At 55.3% G+C, this 20,263-nt stretch overlaps 1 protein-coding gene across 2 annotated transcripts; it reads right to left on the bottom strand.

Annotated features, from left to right (window-relative positions):
• Window positions 1-8,769: 8,769 nt before the first annotated feature.
• On the bottom strand, window positions 8,770-18,633 carry LOC133360267 (uncharacterized). Of its 2 annotated transcripts, XM_061578891.1 has the most exons (4): window positions 18,501-18,633; window positions 16,923-17,051; window positions 15,025-15,628; window positions 8,771-12,592 (listed from the first exon to the last, which is right to left on the bottom strand). In XM_061578891.1, the coding sequence occupies exons 1-4, from the start codon at window positions 18,594-18,596 to the stop codon at window positions 12,255-12,257; spliced, it is 1,167 nt and encodes a 388-aa protein (XP_061434875.1). In that variant the 5' UTR covers window positions 18,597-18,633; the 3' UTR covers window positions 8,771-12,254. The 2 variants fall into 2 exon arrangements, with proteins under 2 accessions (XP_061434876.1, XP_061434875.1); XM_061578892.1 differs by lacking the exon at window positions 16,923-17,051 and having other exon boundaries at window positions 8,770-12,592; window positions 18,501-18,622.
• Between the last annotated feature and the right edge of the window lie 1,630 nt (window positions 18,634-20,263).

Below are 20,263 nucleotides of genomic sequence, written 5' to 3'. Positions count from 1 at the left end.
AGTGTTATACACGTGTGTGTGTAGCGTGTTATACGCGTGTGTGTAGTGTTATACACGTGTGTGTGTGGTGTTATACGCGTGTGTGTAGTGTTATACACGTGTGTGTGTAGCGTGTTATACGCGTGTGTGTAGTGTTATACACGTGTGTGTGTGGTGTTATACGCGTGGGTGTGTAGTAAGCTGGGAAGTGGTGGCGGTGTTGGCTATGCACGTCTCGTGATCCGGCACCGTGGAGGCGAGGGTTGGTGGTTCACACAGAGATGGGCCACGAAACTCCTCCCTCCCCGCGGGTGGGTGTCGAGGAGGAGCCCCTGGCTCTGCCTGGAGGAGGCGGTACAGCGACGCGTGTAAGCCAATCTCATTTAAAGAACGAAACAGGTGGACTTCTTCACAAATGTGGCTGTCGCCTGATGAAGCTGGTTGTAATTACTGGCCAAACGTCGTACTCGGATGGTAAATGTTGTGGCTTAGCTCTCCAACACACCGGTTAGTGCTGTACTAGTGACGAATTGGCACGTTCTGTTTACGTGACAACCCTTACTAGTTGGCTGTGTCGGGTGGTGGAGGGTTTAACGACACATTTTTTACGCGATCTCACCCAAAAGAAACCTCTTATGGATGATATTGGTCCCGAAAGCCGACGTGCTAAACTAATGTCCATCAGTTTATTTCGTCTGTACGGGGATAGAACGTTGTCCTCTCGCGCAAGGTATGGGTTTCTTCAGGTGGCCGCAGAAGCACATCTGAAAGCGCGCGAAATAAGTTCAACAAACTTGGGTACGTGACGAAGCACATGGCTGCCTGTAGTCTGGGATGCTCTTCCCCCGCACCACTGAGTAGCACGCTTGGCTACGTACGGTGCGAATGAAGTTCAACATAAATGGTGGTGGTGGTGATGTTAATGATGTGGCCGTCTGGAACGCTCTTCCCTCCGATATTAAGAAGCCATTGGAGCTCTGCATTTCTAAATAATCTAGATTGAAAACTCGTTTCTTTAAAATTACCTTTTGTGTTTAGTTTGTTATCCTCCCGCATCTCCGATTGAGCACGCTTGGCTACGTACGGTACGAAAGAAGTTCAATGTACACACACAGAGAGAGAGAACTCCCGCCATTTTGCTGATCCTCGTCCGTTGAAGGAGTGCAGACCACCTGCTCGAGTGCTCCCCCTCCCCTCCTCCGTACGGATGATGTCGGGTTGTAACCTCCAGCCAAACTTCGTATGTCCTTCGTATATCCAGCGAGGTCCTCGTTTTTATAACGCACCACTGCTCGTAGTAGCGGTAGTCAAGTTAATCGAAAAAAATTCCCAATACACAAAGTAGTAACGGCAAATTAGTCATGATAAAGTTTGGCGAGATGCGACGGACTACGCACGCCACGCGGTGAGATGCCGGGACATCTGCGTGACCGTGTCGTTCCACGTACCGTATCGCTCAGCAGTGCAGCCCAAGAAAGTAGCCCACCGTCGACCGCTCAGAAACTGTGTTATAACCACGGCGTGCGGTCCGCTTTATAATGGCGCATTACAATGGAGCGCGTTCCGCATTATAACGAGTTTGTGTGCCGTAGACTACATGAGTGGTGCTTACGTCACTGGAGCTGATTGTACATTTCGATTTCAGATCGGAGTCGGGAGTTGTGCGACTCCATTAAACACCAACGCACCTGGCGCTGAACCGCCGCTGAACCACCACTGAACTGCTACTAAACCACCACTAAACCACCACTAAACCACACCTGAACCACACCTGAACCACCACTGAACCGCAAGTGGACCACCACGGAACTGCCACTGGACCACCACTGAACTGCCATCAAACTGCCGATCCGGCGCTGAACCCCAGAGCCGATGCTCGCCAAGTCCATGGCAAGATGTAAACCGGTTACTGCTCGGTGAGCCCCGCTAACCGGTTAGGTGAGCCCCGCTAACCGGCTCGGTGAGCCCGCTGACTAGAAGAGCAAGACGGCGCAGACGGCAGCAGCGGGGACGGCACCGGGGCCACCATGCGGCGCTACAGCCAGATCTGGAACTTCTTCGAGTTGAACGCGGACACACCGAACCGCGCCGACTGCAAGCTGTGTGGCGCCAAGGTGTCCCGGGGGGGGCGGCGCGCCTCCGACTACACCACCACCAACCTCATCAGCCACCTGTGGCTGCACCACAAGGTCGCCTACCAGGTGAGCTGGCGGCGTTGTGCGGAATGTTAACTGCCTCGCCCTGGTGTCTTCCGGTTGTTCACTCCACATTTAGGATCAACGTCACACGTTTAGGGGAGTTGGCTGCTGCTATGAATTCCCGCACGATGACGATAGGCCGCTTCGTTGAGCTGTTATCATTTGTGATGTCTTCGTATATAGTTTAACACGTAGGCTTCTGAATATAAATCTGTCGTTAAACCCGCCACCACCCAACACAGCCAATTAGTAACGTAAAACAAAACGTGCCAATTCGTTACTAGTGTTGCACTAAACGGTGTGTTGGAGATTAAACCCACAACATTTACAATTCGAGTACTCTATATAGCTCAGTGGGCCTTACCTGGTAAAATAAAAAAAAACTGTTGAGTTTCTCGGTGCACCTTGAGGCCGCCATCGTGTGAAGTGTGGAAGGCTCGCCGGACAGGCCCAGGTGTAATATGGGTTGACCTCCTGAGATGACTGACAGATGCACCACCTGCACTCCCCCCCAATGTAGCACCACTTCCACACTATAAAATGATCAGCCACTTCGGGCAGCAATTCGTGATGATCAGGTCACTTCTGATTTAAAAAAAAAGCGACGTAGCTCAGTGGGTCAAATAAAAAAAACTTTTAGTTTCGTCACATTGAAGCCACAGCCAGAACTGTTGGCAGGCAATAAAAAATACTTATCCTGGGAAGCCACAATAAGCCTCCTTCTCAGCAGGGTCTTGCCTTGGGTATTCATGTATGTTTACATGTGTTTAATTTCCTTGGCACCGTACGTAGCCAACCGTGGCTAATCGGAGGTGCCGGAGAAGGGGGAAGTGCTGTTAGCAAGTAGCAGCACCTATGAAGGCCGGCACACGAGGGGGTAGGTGGCATTGGTGGCCGCGAGCGGACCGCCGGGTTCGTAGCACAGCGCGCTAACACCTAAACTACCGCTCCCCACTATTACCAATAACACAGACACACAGACGCACGGTCACACGCACGGCCAACGCCGGTAGCCCGGTACGGGGGGGGGGGGACGTGGCGGAATCGGCTCTAATGCCAGCGGAACGGCGGCGCCTGCCAGGAATATCGCAAGCGGCAGAAGGTGCACACAGCCCACGTGACTTCCTCCACTCACCCCCACCACCACCACGCCGTCATCGGCGCCATCGCCGGGGGCGGCGCCATCATCGGCGACCCCGTCGGCAGCAGCGGCAGCAGCGGTAGCGCCGGCAGCGCCGACGACTTTCCAGCGGCCAAGCGGTGGTGCGTGGAGGCTGGAGAGGAGGTGCCGCCAGTGCTCGTCGGCGTGCCCGGCGGGGCCGGCACGCCGGTGGGGGCCGGTGGCGCCGCCGGTGGCAGCGGCGCCGTCGACTACTTCTCGGCGTCGCCCAACGTGCCGAGCGCGGTGGTGGTGGCGGCGGCCAATGGGAGCGAGGGAGGGCCCCACGACGGCCTCGTGGAGATGAAGTTCTGCATCAATGAGGTTGGTCAATTTGGGGGGTGGGGAGGCTAGAGGCAGGATATGGTTAGCAACTTGGAGGATGGGAAGGGGACATGGAGGGTGAGTGGTGGAGATGTGATTGGGCATGATGTGGTGGTGGGGGGGTGGTGGTGTTCATGGTAGTGGTGGGGCAAAAACAACTCCCTATTTCGGGGGTGCCGGATGGTAATGCTGTGGTGGATGTGAGCAATGCCATGGAGGGATGGACAATTCCAATAAGCTATACCCTTCATGGTGCATTGTAGCCACCACAAGTGGCCAAATTGGGGCTCTGGACAGGTGCGAGGGGATGGTACCCCCACTTTCAATTCACCTACTCCTAAACTACGTGAAAAATATCGTACTAAGTTTGTACTGAAAGCTCCGGGGAGACCGGCGTCTATGACGTCTCCTGGCCAAATCCTATTTGGCGGAGCCAGGAGATTGAATCCTTACCCTTGGAGTTCCTCTAGAAATGGCAAAAAGTCATTGCGGGTGGCCACGTGGAATGTTTGAATGCTCACTGCGGAGAAGAAGCTGCCACTCCTCTGTCAGGAGCTGGCCCGGTACTCCCTGGATTTCTGCCGTATTCAGGAGGTCCGGTAGACTGGCTCTGGCTCCAATCACCATGAGGGGTGGACAGTCCTCTACTGGGGGCAGGAGACTGCAAAGCAACAGAGAGTGGCTCTTCTTGTGAACGAAAGAATGAAGAGGGCGTGGGAGTGTGGCTGGGAGGTGTGGGAAGCTGTAAGCCCCAGTCTCCTGTGGGCTCGCCTCCCCATCAACCAGAGGCAAGGAGTGGTGGAGGTGGTTGCTTATGCCCCCCCGAAGATCAGTGGAGGGATGCAGTCAAGGCCAATGAGTTAGATGCCTTTTATGACCTCCTGTCGCAGTCGCAGCATTATCTATTCCTCGGCTGCGTAATACTGGAAGCTAACTTGTCTGTCGCTCCACATGAAGCTTCGGGTCTTCTCGGCCACGGTCATGCCCTCCCTTCTCTATGCTTGCGAAACGTGGACCCCCCTATTAGAACATCTTCACCGGTTAGAAACATTTAGGCTGGTCTGCCTACGATCCAGCCTGGGTTTAACCAGGGCTGGATTATGTGAGAAGCTCACTAATCCTCGAAAGATGTGGACAAAGTCCCATCGGTGAGCTCCACCAGCAGGTAAGGCTGCATTGGCTGGGTCATTTAGCCCGCGTTCCCAGCCACCGCATGCCAAAACAGCTTTTGTTCGGCTGGATAGAGGGGGCTAAACAGGCGGCACAGGCTAGAGAAAAGATGGAGTGATGTGGTAGAAGAGGATGTGGAGCTGAGTGGACTTGCCGACGACTGGTAACACCAGTGTCGAGATGGGCCTCTGGAAGAGGCTCGTGATGGACAATAGAGGGCAGAGAAGCGGCGCTGACAACAACGAGCGGAGCCTTGGGGGGCTAAAATGCAGTCAGCGGGCGTTCGACACTTCACGTGGCCTTAAAGTATACATAGCCTGGCACAAGCCACTTATTGGCGAATGCTGGTTGTTAGTGAAGGGGCTTGTAGTGGTGGTGGTGATGGGTGGTGGAGGTGGTGGAGTTGGTTGCGGAAGTGGTTCTGGTGGTGATGCGGTAGTGGTGGTGGTTGTGGTGGTGCTGGAGTTGGTGGTGGCATTTCTGGCTTTGGCCACAATAGCATCTCTGGTCTTCCCCAGGTAAAGGGCAACGTAAGCAACGTCTCCATGGAAATACCCTCACAATTTCAACATCATCTGCAGCATCATCAGCAGCATCATCAACATCATCAGCAGCATCAGCAGCAACAGCGTCCGCAACATAATTATCAGCTGCAGGTGCGTGGCCACACGCGGGGCCGTCCTATGGCGTCGCCGCGAACGTTATCATCATCATCGGCGCCGGCGCCGGCGTTCGCCCCGTTCTGCGCGATGCGCGTCGTGCCCCTGGACTGCAAGATGGTGGAGATGGTGGCGCAGGACGGGCGCCCGCTCTCGTGCGTGCGCGACGCGGGCTTCCGCCGCCTGCTGGCGCACCTCTCCCCGGGCTACCGGCCCGGCTCGCCGGCGCTGCTCGCCGAGCGGGTGGTGCCCGACGTCCTGGCGGCGCTGCGCGCCCGGCTGCTCTGCCTGCTGGGCAGCGCCCGCAGCGTCGCGCTGTCGGCCCGGAACGCTGCGCGCCGGCGACGGGGAGCCCTGGCTACTGATGGCGGCCCACTGGCGCCAGCAGCAGCAGCAGCAGCGCCGGCGGCAGGGTTGCCGGCGCCGCGCGCTGGTGCGCTGCGCGCCCACCGACTTCGCGCCGCCGCGCGCCGCCGCCGTCGCCAAGGAGCTGCAGAAGGCGATCTTCTGGGGCGTGCGGCGCGTGTCCGTGCTGCTGGTGTGCGGCGGCGGCGGCGCCGGCGATTTCGCCGACGACGCGGAGGCCGTGGGGAGCGCGGAGGAGCTGGCGCGCGAGGCGTCCGCCCTGGCGGCGCTGCCCGCGGCGCCGTGCGCGTCGCACCTCCTGCGCGTCGCCGTCGCCCGCGGAGCGTTGGCGCTCGCGGCCACGGAGCGGCTGCTGCTGGCAGCTGCGCGGGCGGCACGCCGGCCGCGGAGACGCCGACTCGCGACCCCCACCCGCCGGCGCAGCGGGCCTCGCCGGCGGGTGGACGAGCGCGTACCGGCTGCTGCGTTCCGCTTCGGCGCGCCGGCACAAGCAAGGCGGCGGCGCGACCAGCACGAACTGGAGCTCTCCGCGTCTATCGGCGAGCCAGGAGCGGCTGCTGCAACTGCTGGCGCTGCTGCTGCGGCCCGTGGCGGAGGTGGCGCGGGAGCTGGCACGCCCCGACGCCACGCTGGGCGCCGCCATCCCCCTGCTGCGCGTGCTGCTGCGCTCACTGGCGGCGGGGGCGCCGGCTTCGTCCGGGGAGCGCCGGACGCTGGCCGCGGACGACGCCCGCGGCTCCGGCGGAGGCAGCGCCGTCGAGGAGGAGGAGGACGAGGAGGAGGGTCTGCGCGCGGGGCTGCTGGCGCCGCTGGGCCGCGCGCTCGAGGCCCTGGAGTCGTGCCGCTGCGCCGCGCTGGCCACCGTCCTCGATCCGCGCTTCAAGTGCGCCTTCTTCTCCGGCGACGGCGCCGCCGCCCGCGCCCGCGCCTGGCTCCTCGAGGACGCCGGCGTTGGCGGCGGCGACGACGGCGACGACCGCGACGGCGCCGGGCACGGCGGAGCGGCGCGCTGCAGCGCCGGCGGCTCCTCGGAGATTTGGAGCCGCTTCGAGGAGGTGATCGCGGAGCACCGGCCGGCCGGCGCACGCCTCTCCCCGGCGGAGGAGGTGACGGTGTACCTGCTGGAGCCGCCGGTGGAGCGCACGCGGTGTCCGCACGCCTGGTGGGGCGCGGGCGACGGAGCCGAGGACGCTGCCGGTGCCGCCGCCGGCGCGTTCGCCGGCGGCGGCGGCGATTGCGGCGGCGGCTCCAGGTTCCCCCGTTTGGGCCGTTTGGCTCGGCGGTTGTTGGCCGCGCCGCCGACATGCGGTTGCGGTGACGGTGACGGCGAGGAGGACGATGGTGGCGGCGTTGATGACGGCGGTGACGGCGGCGACGGTGGCGGCGACGACGCCGGCGACTGCGTGTGGGGTCAGCGAGTGCCGCATTCGTGGCACGGCGAGCTCGGAGCGGCGCTCCTGGTGATCCGGCACGGGCTGCCCGCCGTGGACTACGCCTACTGAGTCGGGCAGAGCGCGCCGGTGCCCGGCACCGGGAACCCGGCGCCGGTCTCGGGCCACCGCGATTTTTGCCGCATTTTGGCGAGGCCGGTGTCGCCAGAAAGTGTTGGCGGCTCTGGCTCCGTTTCGGCTCAACGGCACGCCGGAAGAAGCGCCCGCAGCCTGCCATGCCGGCTTGGCTCGGACGCTGTGCCGGTGGGGAAAGTGGAAATCAGACCAAAGCAAATATTCACCCGCCATGTCGCAACTCGGCGGGGCCTTACCGGGTGTAAGATAAATGTAATCGTTTTAACTGTGCCGCTATTCCACCGGTTTTAACGGGCGTGGGGAGAGTCATTCAAAAGCTTGGAGATTCGTTTTTATTCATACAATCGCAGTGGCGGTGTTTTTGAGTTTTTGTTTAGTTTTCCCCTTGCCACCTTATTAATAATAGTAATCCGCTAATGGTCCCGGTGCTGCTTATGTGGTCTAACATATACAACGGCACGGCAGCTTTGACGGCTTGAAAATAATACAGAAGATAGGCCTAACTTTTTGCGTGCTCTGGTCTAACACCGTTTGAGAGGAGGCTCTAAAGAAAGCTGTCTCTGGTGTGAACCAATCAGTTTCAAGGACAATGCATATATTATCGGTGTTTTTTTTTTTTGCATTCTGACCACAAGCATTGTGGTTAATGCAGACATGATTCCTTGTAAAAGGTTTCAGTTTGGTCTTTTAACATCTTAACACAACTGTTTTGTTGCCAGAAAAAATGGGAAGAAACTATTATCATCGGCCTAACTTGTTTGTGTGCATCTCTTCTGACAGCAGCTGTTCACAGTTGCCTCCGTCACCTACTTTCTAACATTGATCTCGCTATCGTTATTGTATTATCATTGTTTTTTAATATATATGACAGCAATTGTAATACATATATACAGCCCTTTGTCGTTGCACTGCTTGGATGATGGTGTCCCCCACCACTGTCTGGTTGTGAATTGGGGGGGGTGCTTTGACCATACTTCACCGAGCCAGTCGGTGAGGATTGGTGGAGCCGGGAGTTGGAGGTCGAAGCAGCCTGTGGCTGGGAATGGAACATGGGCGTTACCGGCCCGCATAGCGGCACTGTGCTCTTCACTGCATGACCGCCAACGTAGCTTACGGCTGTTGTGAAATTTTATGGACGGTACAAAAAAAGACAGATCCCCCATGTAGCCTGAACAGGCTGTTGGGGCAAGTGCTGTTAGCGAGTAGCACCTGTGAAGGCCGGCACGGCACACGAAGGGGGGGGTGGGTGGCCAGCACCACGCTCGGCCACCTTTGTCTCCCTCTTGGTCGTGCTTACATGCCGCACCAGGAACATTACTCATTTTAGGCCGAGTCTACCCTAGGGGAGTCCCAGGACCAGTTCAAATAACCCTGACTGGTGTTGGCCGTGAGCGGGAATTGAGCTCGGATTGCCGGGTTCGATGATGATCTCAGTGGGCCTTGCCTGGTAAAATAAAAATAGTTTGGTAGTGCAGCGCGCTCACCGCTACACGACCACTCGCCAATGATACAAGTCACACACACACGCATTTGTTCTGTGAAAAACGTGAAGGGAGCCTTTGAGACTCGGCGAGGCTTTCCGGGGCAAACGGGCGTCACGACATTGATGAATGCACGACGTTCCCCTCCAGGATTAACAATGGGTCGGTCAAGTTTTATTTCAACACTTTGTAACACGCAAGCCTGTCGAGAAACTTACCATTTCGCAAGCAAAACCAAGAGCCGTTCCGTAAGCAGTACGCATGGTCTGGTGCCACTCGCTATGCCCCCTTGGGAAAGGTCTCGGAGTCATCTGGGATCGAATCCCGCCTCTCCATCTGGTCGCTGACCCAGAATCTCATTCTACTCGCGACCGAGTCCTCTGCACCAATGCCTCGAGTACTGTGACTCTGCGTACTGATTGGCACCAACAACAACAACCGCCATTCGCCACAATAATGGCGGTTGTTGTGATTGGCACCTAATACTCACCCACTGACTCATCTACTCGGGATCTTCTCTGCGTATGTGCCTCTCGTACTGCGGCGACGTGGATCGAGTGGCACTCCGCAACTCGCCAGCTCCCCACTCACTTCCGCACTCAAAGCCCCCTCTTCCTGCGGATCCGGAGCCGCACGCGGTGGCTCTTGAAAGATGCTGCATCGTGACGTCACTTGTTAAGGCCCGCCGGCTCGTATTCAGCGCTCAACGAAGTGGTGACTTATCGCCACGTGGAAATTTATAGCAGCATCCAAATACTCTGAACGTCTGACGTTGATTCTATAAGTGAAGGGAAAAACCGGAGGAAAATCCACGTGACCACGGGCAGAGAGAGAACACGCAAACTCCAAATATACAGTTTAACACGTCGGCTTTTGCGACCAATATCCATGAAAAGTTTTGTTGGGTTAGATCGCGTAAATATATAAATGTGTCGTTTAAACCCGCCACCACCCGACACAGCCAACCAGTGAGGGTTGTCACGTAAACAGAACGTGGCCAATTCGTCACTCGTACAGCACTAGTGTATAGTGCAGTATATAGTAGTGTATAGTGTAGTGTATAGTGTATTGTAGTGTAGTGTATAGTGAAGTGTATAGTAGTGTAGTGTATAGTGTAGTGTATAGTGAAGTGTATAGTAGTGTAGTGTATAGTGTAGTATACTCGTACAGCACACCGGTGTGTGTTGGAGAGCCAAGCCACAACATTTACAATCTGAGTACTGTGACGTTTTGCCAGTAATCACAACCAGCTTCATCAGGCGACAGCCAGAGTTGTTGTGACTTGGCTCTCCAACACACCGGCTAGTGCTGTACTGGTGACGAATTGGCCACGTTCTGTTTACGTGACAACCCTTACGAGTTGGCTGTGTCGAGTGGTGGTGGGTTTTAACGACACATTTACGCGATCTAACCTCAAAAAACCTCTTCCAAATATACAGCAGCAGGCGTCAGGCTCGGGATTGAACCCACGACCTCCTGTATACCGTGCGAGGTAGCTAACATCTCGCCACCTGCCCACTAACCTGTGCCCCGACACCACGACCGTCTTGACTGCGATCCATGTCTCGGCTCTGTCGAGCACCCAGTAAACAGGAATTCTCTCAACTCACAGCGACTTCAGTTTAGCAGCAAACGGACAACAACAGGAGGCTGAGACCTTGATGATAACAATGCTGAGTGTTGAGTGGCACCCTAATACACGCACACACGCACACATATATATAAATAATAGACAATTTATATCATCGGAAATGTATGATCTGTATATTCTATTTTCTAGTACAACATCGAGTGTTGTCATGTCACATGGATATGTACACGAGCAGATAAACTAAAACTACGATCAACTTTTTATTTTACCAGATAAGTCCCACCGAGTTCTGTAGCTCGTTTTCAGAAGCGACCTGGCCACCACAAATGTTGATAGCTCAACGAAGTGGCTCATCATCATCAGCAGCATCGTCGTCATCGTGTGGAAGTGTATGGCCGCAGTCAAAGACTAAACGCGTGACGTTGAGTCTAAATGTGGAAGGAAAAACCGGACCACGGGGAGAGGGAGACACGCAAACTCCAAATATACAGCAGCAGCAGGCATCGCCAGGGTCGGGATCAAACCCACGACCTCCTGCACACCAGGCGAGGGAGTTAACATCTCCTAGCCGCACCGTGGCGCTCTGGAGGTGGACGGGAGGAGGCTCGTTTTGTCCTGCGAGCGCTGTGGGTTTTGTTTTGTCTCCCCAGTTTCTGGGTAGTAAAAACGCTTTGACCGGTCACGCTTTCCCCCGCACCTCATTGCGTAGCTCAGTTGGCTACGTACGGTGCGAAAGAAGTGCAACGTGCATGCGTACATCCGTCATCGTGACCGCTTTCCTCCAGGGCTGAGTCCCGAACAGCAACGCAACTTGACCCTACCCCCGTGATAGACAGATGGGTACAAAGACAAAGATCCCACGTATAGCCTGAACAAACTTTTGGGGCAAGTGCTGTTTGCAAGTAGCAGCGCCTATGAAGGCTGTCATTGCACACGAGGGGGTGGGTGGCCAGCAACCACGCCAGGCCACCTTTGTCTCCCCAGTGGCGATGTTTACTACACACCGCAGGTGCTCATTTGAGGCCGAGTCGACCTAGGGGAGGCCCAGGACCGGTTCAGATAATCATCACTGGTGTTAGCCGTGAGCGGGAATCGAACTCGTGTGGCCGGTTTCGTAGCGCAGCGCGCTCACCGCTGCACCACCACTCCTAACACGCACAAAGACAAAGATCCCCCCACATAGCCTTCACGGACTGTTGAGTCAAGTGCTGTTAGCGAGCACCCTCCACACAAAGACAGACACCAGTAACCGACATTCACCACGAAGCGACGGTGACGTCGTGGTGCTTGTGTGCCAGGCCAGGTGCACTTTGAGGCCACGTGAAGTGTGGAAGGCTCGCTGACAGGTGACGGGACAGACCCAGGTGCCATGGGTTGACTGACTGAGATGATTGGCCGATGCACCACCTGTGCCCCCTACTGCCTGGTGCTTCGCTCGTGAGCGTCGCTCCTCTACCCTCCGTTGTCATTGGAGGGCGACTGCCTCCAACTGCCCAGTAGCGTCCTTCACGAGCCTCCTCCACGGAGGCCGATCTTGACGCCGCTGGTACCAGTCATCGGCAAGTCCGCTCAGCTCCACGTCCTCCCGTACCACATCACTCCATCTCTTCTCCAGCCGGTGTCGTGCCAATTGAAACGGGCACACGCAGACACACGACACAGCGATAATGATTTTCTACAGGGCAAGCCCGCTAAGGGCAACACAACTTTTACGCGAGGGATTCCGGTTCACGTCAGTCCGTCTAAATGAGAGCCAGCGCGGTCCCACGTCACGCACAGACGGACGGACGGACGTACGGAGCTAACGTGTTTGAGACTCCGCGTCGCCGTTGACGACAGACAGGCTGTTGACGAGCCGCTGCAGATCCCCACGCTCCGCCTCCAGCCTAACCTCCGCCTCCGGCAGGCCATCCACGTCCACCAAACTTCCACCCAGCTCGTCCCGGAGGCCCCGGCTGTCCTCCATCTCGCGCCGCGCCTCGTTGATCAGCACCCCCATGGGGGCCGCGTAGTCCGGATCCCGGCCCTCGCCGGTGGAGGAGGAGCTAGCGCCGAGGTCCTGGTAGTCCGGGTAGAGAGAACCCCTCCGCCGATGGACTATGGAGTTGTCCACCATGCTGTCGACGATATCGTCTGGAGCTGCAGGCAAAGGGACGATGTATGTGTGTGTATGTTGAACTTCATTTGCACCATGCATAGCCAATTGTCCTCATCAGATGAGTGGGGGAAAGCCAAACAAACTCAACACAAAAATAAGTTCAAAAGAAATCGGTTTTCAATCTGGGTCGTTGTGTGAGTCGATGGGTCTCTGTGGGAGTCGATGGGTCTGTGTGTGAGTCTATGGGTCTGTGTGCGAGTCGATGGGTCTGTGTGTGAGTCGATGGGTCTCTGTGTGAGTCGATGGGTCTCTGTGTGAGTCTATGGGTCTCTGTGTGAGTCGATGGGTCTGTGTGTGAGTCGATGGGTCTCTGTGTGAGTCGATGGGTCTCTGTGTGAGTGACTGGTGACCAGTCTGAGACCGCCAACTCACTGCACTTCAGAATCTCCGTGGTTGGGGCTGAAACCCGGAGTGGAACCCAGCCTCTTGGTGTTGCGGGCTCAGCGGCATCAGCGGCTACCGCCCCATCTCTCTTCTCCCCGATGTCTCCCGACTCTCCGAATGCCCGGTACGCTCTCGTCTTTCCCACTCCTCATCTTCTTCTAACTCTCTCTAGCCCCAGTTCCAATCTGCTTCTCGTCCCTCTCACCCGGAACGGCTCTTGGGCTCACAGTCACCTGGCTACCTGCTCACGCCGCTGGCCTCTCCTGGCGGCACACTCGGGGGTGGTGATGGTGCCTTGGCAACTGCGACACCCAACCGCGGGAACTCCTTGCTCCTTCAGGGTCAAAGGGACGTCCCAGACACTCGCAAATCTTCACATCTCGACGGAGAACGTATCGGTTCAACACGGCTCTTTTTGATTTAAAGCTTTCGTGACTGCAGGGATTCACCTTCTTGGTTCTTTCGGTAAAGTCACGTAGAATGGAAATAATAAAATAATAAAAATAAAACATACTAAAATAATTATTTTATTATGTTTTATTTTTATTACTTTATTATTTCCATTCTATGTGACTTTACCGAAAGAACCAAGAAGATGGCTCTCTTTGGTTCTTTACAAACTTCTTCGTCACTTTTTCTTTACTTGGTTGTTAACTATTTTCTGCCTTTCCGCGCTAAGCACCCTTTATACATTTACATTATTATAATACTCGTGGACCCGTCCTCACGGTCGACCACCCCAGACTCTCCTCTCTCTCTTCTCTCGGCATCTGCTGTGGCACACCGCTCTCTGGCGACACTCCCATCTCTCTCTCTGCGGTCTCATTCAATCATTGCCACTTCCCTCTCCGCCCCCCCCCCCCCCTGTACACTGCCGCTGTTCCCCAATTCTCTGTTCTTGGTTCCCTAAATTGTATCTCTCCATCTCACCACTCGCAACGTTGCCTTTTCTCTCTTCAGTTATTTTCTTCGCCGAACTTTCCCCCAGACGCCTCTTAACGGACGGCATCCAAAATGTTCTCCTTCGCCCCCGACTCCGACTCCGCCTCTGGCAGCCGGCCTCATCTCTCGATGCAATCTTGGGCGTCACGTCTCTCTCCATAGACCCTTCACAAAACTCAAATTCTCTCTTCCCCCAAACTCCCGTTCCCCTCCTCCGTTCTCTTCCCCTCCTTTTTCCAGTTCCCCTCTTTCCTCAGCCCGCACCCTTCCTTGGTGTCACCTTCGACTCTTCCCTCACCGATCGCAACTCCGCCACGACCCCTGCTTGCCGGTTCCACCTCTGCTGCGAAACTCCTCATCCATTCCCTTATGCGTACCCGTCTGGACGACCGCGACTCTCTTACCCTTGGTCTCCCCATTTACTCTTCAACAAATCCCAAACAACTCTGCCCGGATCATATTCGACCATTCGCTACAGTTCCCATACCCCGACCCTCCTCGTGCAACTGCACCGGCACCCCGTCTCCTGCCTGTTCCTCACGCTGCTCTACACCCGTCCCTGCGTGGCCTAGCCCCCCCCCCCCCCCACCGCATCTTGTCACTCTTGAATCTCTCTGTGTCGTCTTCTCTCTCTCCTCCCCCACCCCCTTCACTGGAACAAACTCACCCCTCCACATCACCTGCGCTCACTGTTTCCGCTCCTCACTCAAAAACTCACGGTTCCCTAGTCCACCCCACGGCCCCCTCAATATCTCCCTCATGACCACCGCCATCACTCATCAACCCCGTTCATTCAATCCATTCATCATCGATTGTCATCAATTTCGCTTTCACCGACTCCCCGCATCATCACAGTTGTGCGCTCCCTCACTCTCGTCTATGCGCCTCACCTTCCACCGTTACATTCACACACGCGGCGTTGTCACGCGGCGTTGTCACGCAGCGTTGTCATTGTGCCGTTGTTAATTCTCCGCAAGGGGCCTCGATTAGGCGCCGTGTAAACGACTTTCTCAGAGAACCGGCTCGGCACCACTGGCGCCGAGCCACTCCGGGGGGCGCCTCCAGACGCACGGGCAGGGAAACTCACCACCACCGTCGTCGTCGTCGTAGTCGTCGTCGCTGGGCATCAGCTCGCTCATCTCGGCCCTGACGAGGTCATCCAGGAGGTTGGGGAGGGTGAAGACGTCGCTGGCGTCGTCCACGGCCGCCTCGAAGATCCTCTCCACCGCCTCGTCGCCATCGTCGCCGCCGTCGCCGCCGTCGTCGCGAGGGAAGAGCACCGCATAGTCCTCGTCGGGAGCCTCCACAAACACGTCGTCACCCTCGTAGTCGCCCTCCGTCGCCACGGCGCCTGCCTCGGTCCCCGCGGCGCCACCCTCCGTTGCCATGGCGCCACCCTCCGTCGCCGTGCCACCACCCTCGGTCGCCATGGCGCCACGCTCAATCGCCGTGCCACCATGCTCGGTCGCCATGCCGCCACCCTCCGTTGCCATGGCGCCTCCCTCGGTCCCCGCGGCGCCACTCTCCATTGCCATGGCGCCACCCTCCGTTGCCATGGCGCCACCCTCCGTTGCCATGGCGCCACCCTCCGTTGCCATGGCGCCACCCTCGGTCGTCATGGCGCCGCCCTCCGTTGCCATGGCGCCACCCTCGATCGTCATGGCGCCGCCCTCTGTTGCCATGGCGCCACCCTGCGGAGGGGAAGGGAATGGCTTATCCAGCCACTGCCGCATCTTCAAGGCCCTGGGTTCTGCCAGAATTTCGCCACGCTCAGTTGACAGGGGGTGACACGGGGGGGGGGGGGTGACGGGGGGGTGGGGGTGACGGGGGGGGGGTTCCATCCTTTCTGACGCGTTGGGCTACAGACGGTGCTCTGTGTCATGGGAATCGGCGTCACGCGTTTAAAAATAACAATTCCATTTATGTCGCGCCTTTCATCAAGAAAGCGCTGCATTGGACACAGCTGCAGCAGACGGCATCAAAATAAATATATTAGAAATACATTCTAAGAATCAATTTACCAAATGAACTAAAAGTTTAAAAAGCGGAAGTATCTAAGTAGGTTTTAGGACCCATTTCTAAAATGTTCACCGACTCTGAGAGAGATCTCCTCCGATAGCTCGTGGAAGATCGTTCCGTAGCCTGGGGGCTACACGAATGCAGAGAGAAGATCTGCCCCAACACCCTAGGGGCCTTGATGGGTGCAGCACATACATGATGTCGGCTGCGTAAGATGGTTCACTGATTTGTAGGTTAATAGGATTTTAAACTGGATTTTGTGTGAAACTGGAAGCCAGTGCAGGGAGGCCATAGCGGGTGTAATATGATGTGAACAAGGTGGTCTGCTGAACACACGAGCAGCCGCATTCTGAACATTTGACTATTGCAATACATAGCTCAACCACTTGGTTGAGCTATCATTTATGATGGCAAGGCACTTCTGAAAAAAAAAATGTAATAGTTTAGTTTAGATGGAAAGCATTGGACTGGTTTTAACTGCACTGGTTTTAACTGCACTGGTTTGGACTGCAGCTGGTTTGGACTGGACTGGACTAGTTTGGGCAGGACTGGACTGGGCTGGACTATGGACTGGACTCCACTAGTTTGGACTGGGACTGGTCTGGACTGGTCTGGACTATGGACTGGACTGGACTAGTTTGGACTGGACTGGACTGGTCTGGACTATGGACAGGACTGGGATGGGCTGGACTATGGACTGGACTCCACTAGTTTGGACTGATCTGGACTATGGACTGGACTAGTTTGGACTGGACTGGTCTGGACTATGGACTGGACTCCACTAGTTTGGACTGGACTGGTATGGACTGATCTGGACTATGGACTGGACTAGACTAGTTTGGACTGGACTCCACTAGTTTGGACTGGGCTGGTATGGACTGATCTGGACTATGGACTGGACTAGACTAGTTTGGACTGGACTCCACTAGTTTGGACTGGGCTGGGCTAAGCTAAGCAGGCTCGCACCTGGTCCGCCTCACGGAGTCGCTGCGGCGTGACGCTCGCCACGAGCCCCTCAGAGTCCGTTCCGTTGTGGAACGAGCCAGCCACGTCAGGCTCCTTCCACTGCTGCTGCTGCTGCTGCTGTGACATCGTCTGCGAAGGCATCAGCGTCATCAGTGGACGGTGGTGCTGGATGAGGTGGGGGGAGTAGTGAGGGAGATGAAGACACTTGGTGTGTGAGTTCATGCACAGCAGCAGCAGCAGCCAGTCGCCACGAGGTAGCGGTGACGTCGCCACAGCACTCGTGCCAGGCACGGGTGCCGTGGTGGGGAGATGTTGACTACCTCGCCTGGTATACAGGAGGTCGTGGGTTCGATCCCGACCCTGACGCCTGCTGCCGTGTACTTGGAGTTTGCGTGTCTCTCTCTCATCATCATCACGGTGGCTAGGAGATGTTAACTACCTCGCCTGGTCTACAGGAGGTCGTGGGTTCGATCCTGACCCTGACGCCTGCTGCTGCTGTATATGTGGAGTCTGCGTCTCTCTCCTCGTGGTCACTGCGTGGATTTTTCTCCGAGTCCTCCGGTTTTCCCCTCCACATTTAGAATCAGCGTCACGCGTTTAGAGTAGATGGCTACTGCTAAAAATTTGAACGTGATGATTATGATGCTGTTTATCCAATTTCGTTGAGCCGTAATTTGTGATCGGTCGCTTCTGAAAAATAACTACGCAGCTCAATAGTGAGGCCTTAGCTGGTAACAAAAGAAGAATGTGAAACAGGTTAATCGTTTTTAACGCACTCGTGACACACTCTGACGGACACGCGGAATTTGCCGTACAGATTATTACCGCGGCTACACAAACAGCGCTCGTTGATATCCGGGATGTGAATCTTGAAATCTCCGGAACGTGTCCAGAGCAAAAACAGGGGTGGTCCAGATGTCTTGTGATCATCCCCACATTTAAATTAGAGCCCTCACAATTATGTTTTATTTCCTTTGCTTATTAAAAATACATTTACAAATCGTTCTGCGTCTCTGACACGACCACTATGAACCTCCTGAGAGACACAGACCCAGAGATTGAACCCAGCATCTCTCAGCTGCGATGGTCTCTGTGTCTCTGACACGGCCATTATGAACGTGACACTGCTATTATGAACCCCTGCGACACATCAAGACACACAGACCCAGGGATTGAACCCATCATATCAATACCCTCAAATACACAAATGTCTTATCAATGCCCCCATGCCCTTATCAATATCCCAACGCCCTTATCAATGCACCAATGCCCGTATCAATGCCCCCACAATGCCCACCTGTCAATACCCCACCATGCCCTTATCAATGCCCCCATGACCTTATCGATGCCCCCATGACCTTATCAATGCCCCCATGACCTTATCAATACCCCAATGCCCTTATCGATGCCCCCACCATGCCAACCTGTCAATACCCCACCATGCCCTTATCAATGCCCCCATGACCTTATCAATGCCCTCACCATGCCCACCTGTCAATACCCCACCATGACCTTATCAATGCCCCCATGACCTTATCAATGCCCCCATGACCTTATCGATGCCCCCACCATGCCCACCTGAGAGTGGGCGGTGTCGTCTCGAGTGCTCGGCTCAGGAGCGGCGTGGAGGAGGAGGAGAGGGAAGAGGAGGCAGAGGACAAGAGAGAGATACATGGTGGTGTGATGTGGGTGTTGGTGTGATGTGGGTGGTGTGGGTGGTGTGATGTGGGTGATGTGGGTGGTGTGATGTGGGTGGTAGTGTGATGTGGGTTATGGTGTGATGTGGGTGATGATGTGGGTGGTGTGGTGTGGGTGGTGGTGTGATGTGGGTGATGGTGTGATGTGGATGGTGGTGTGGGTGGTGTGGTGTGGGTGGTGGTGTGATGTGGGTGATGGTGTGATGTGGGTGGTGTGGTGTGGGTGGTGGTGTGATGTGGGTGATGTGGGTGATGTTGGTGGTGTGATGTGGGTGATGGTGTGATGTGGGTGGTGAAGTGGGTGGTGTGGGTGGTGGTGTGATGTGGGTGGTGTGGGTGGTGGTGTGATGTGGGTGATGTGGGTGGTTGTGTGATGTGGGTGATGGTGCTGGTAATTGTGTTGATGTGGGTGTTTGATGACGGTGATGTTAATGTCGGGGATGTTGAAGGTGGTGGTGATGGTGGTGATATTTAGTGATGATGATAATGGTGATGTAATGTTTATTTTGGCTACGTTGATTGTGATAATATAAATGAAGATGGTGATGTTGGTTGTGATATTAGTGATGGTGATATTGATCGTGATGATATTGATGGTTATGCTGCTGCTGTTGCTGATGAGGATGCTGCTGCTGATGATGCTGTTGCTGATGATGCTTTTGATATTTCTGATAATGCTGATTATGCTGAGACAGTTCGCTGATGCTGCTGTTGCTGATATTGCTGATTTTGCTGATGACGATATCGCTGATGATGATATCGCTGATGATGATGTCGCTGATGATGATGTTGCTGATGATGATGTTGATGATGATATCACTGATGATGATGTTGCTGATGATGATGTTGCTGATGATGATGTCGCTGATGATGATGTTGCTGATGATGATGATGTTGCTGATGATGATGTTGCTGATGATGATGAGGATGCGGTTGCTGATGATGATGTTGCTGCTGATGATGATGAGGATGATGATGTTGCTGCTGATGATGTTGCTGATGATGATGTTGCTGATGATGATGATGTTGTTGCTGATGATGATGAGGATGCGGCTGCTGATGTGAGGAGGAGATGAGACAGGACCAAGAGCTGCAGCGAAAGAGGGGCGGACCAATAGGAATCGATCCACATATTCCCTTACTTGGACACCAACCTATCGATTCCCATTGTTTCCAATGGCAAAAAAATTTCCTCTGCTGAACTGATTCATTAAAATAAGAATTTTTAACGATTCTTCGATATTCGATTCCACCTCCGCTGGATTCCAACGCTGTAGCTTCAATTGCGCAGTCGATTCCAGTGCGCATCAATTCCGGTGTTTCGATTCCACTGGGGATTTACGATCTCATCGATTCCACCAATCACCGCCAGCAGCATCATCACTGCCACCCATGGTCCATCCACTGCTGGATGGAGGCAGATGATCTTCAGTAACGCGTTCGGTTTGTGCGGCCATGAATCCGATTCAATTGGACATCGAATTCGTGGTTTCTATTCGTCATTTTGGTAATCAGAAGATGTTTACTGCGGGAGGAATACAATTAGCTGTGAAGCTGTTTTAGTTTGCAGATGTCCAGCTGTGATGAGTGCCAATGCGCACCCACCTGGTTAAATAAAGGATGTGAATCACTAGAGATTGAATC

The sequence above is a fragment of the Lethenteron reissneri genome, chromosome 68 (assembly GCF_015708825.2).
Source record: "Lethenteron reissneri isolate LAM-NWPU_2019-01 chromosome 68, ASM1570882v1, whole genome shotgun sequence".
Taxonomy (NCBI): domain Eukaryota; kingdom Metazoa; phylum Chordata; class Hyperoartia; order Petromyzontiformes; family Petromyzontidae; genus Lethenteron; species Lethenteron reissneri.
The sequence above is the reverse complement of the archived record's forward strand: the minus strand, read 5'-3'. Positions and strand labels throughout refer to the sequence as shown.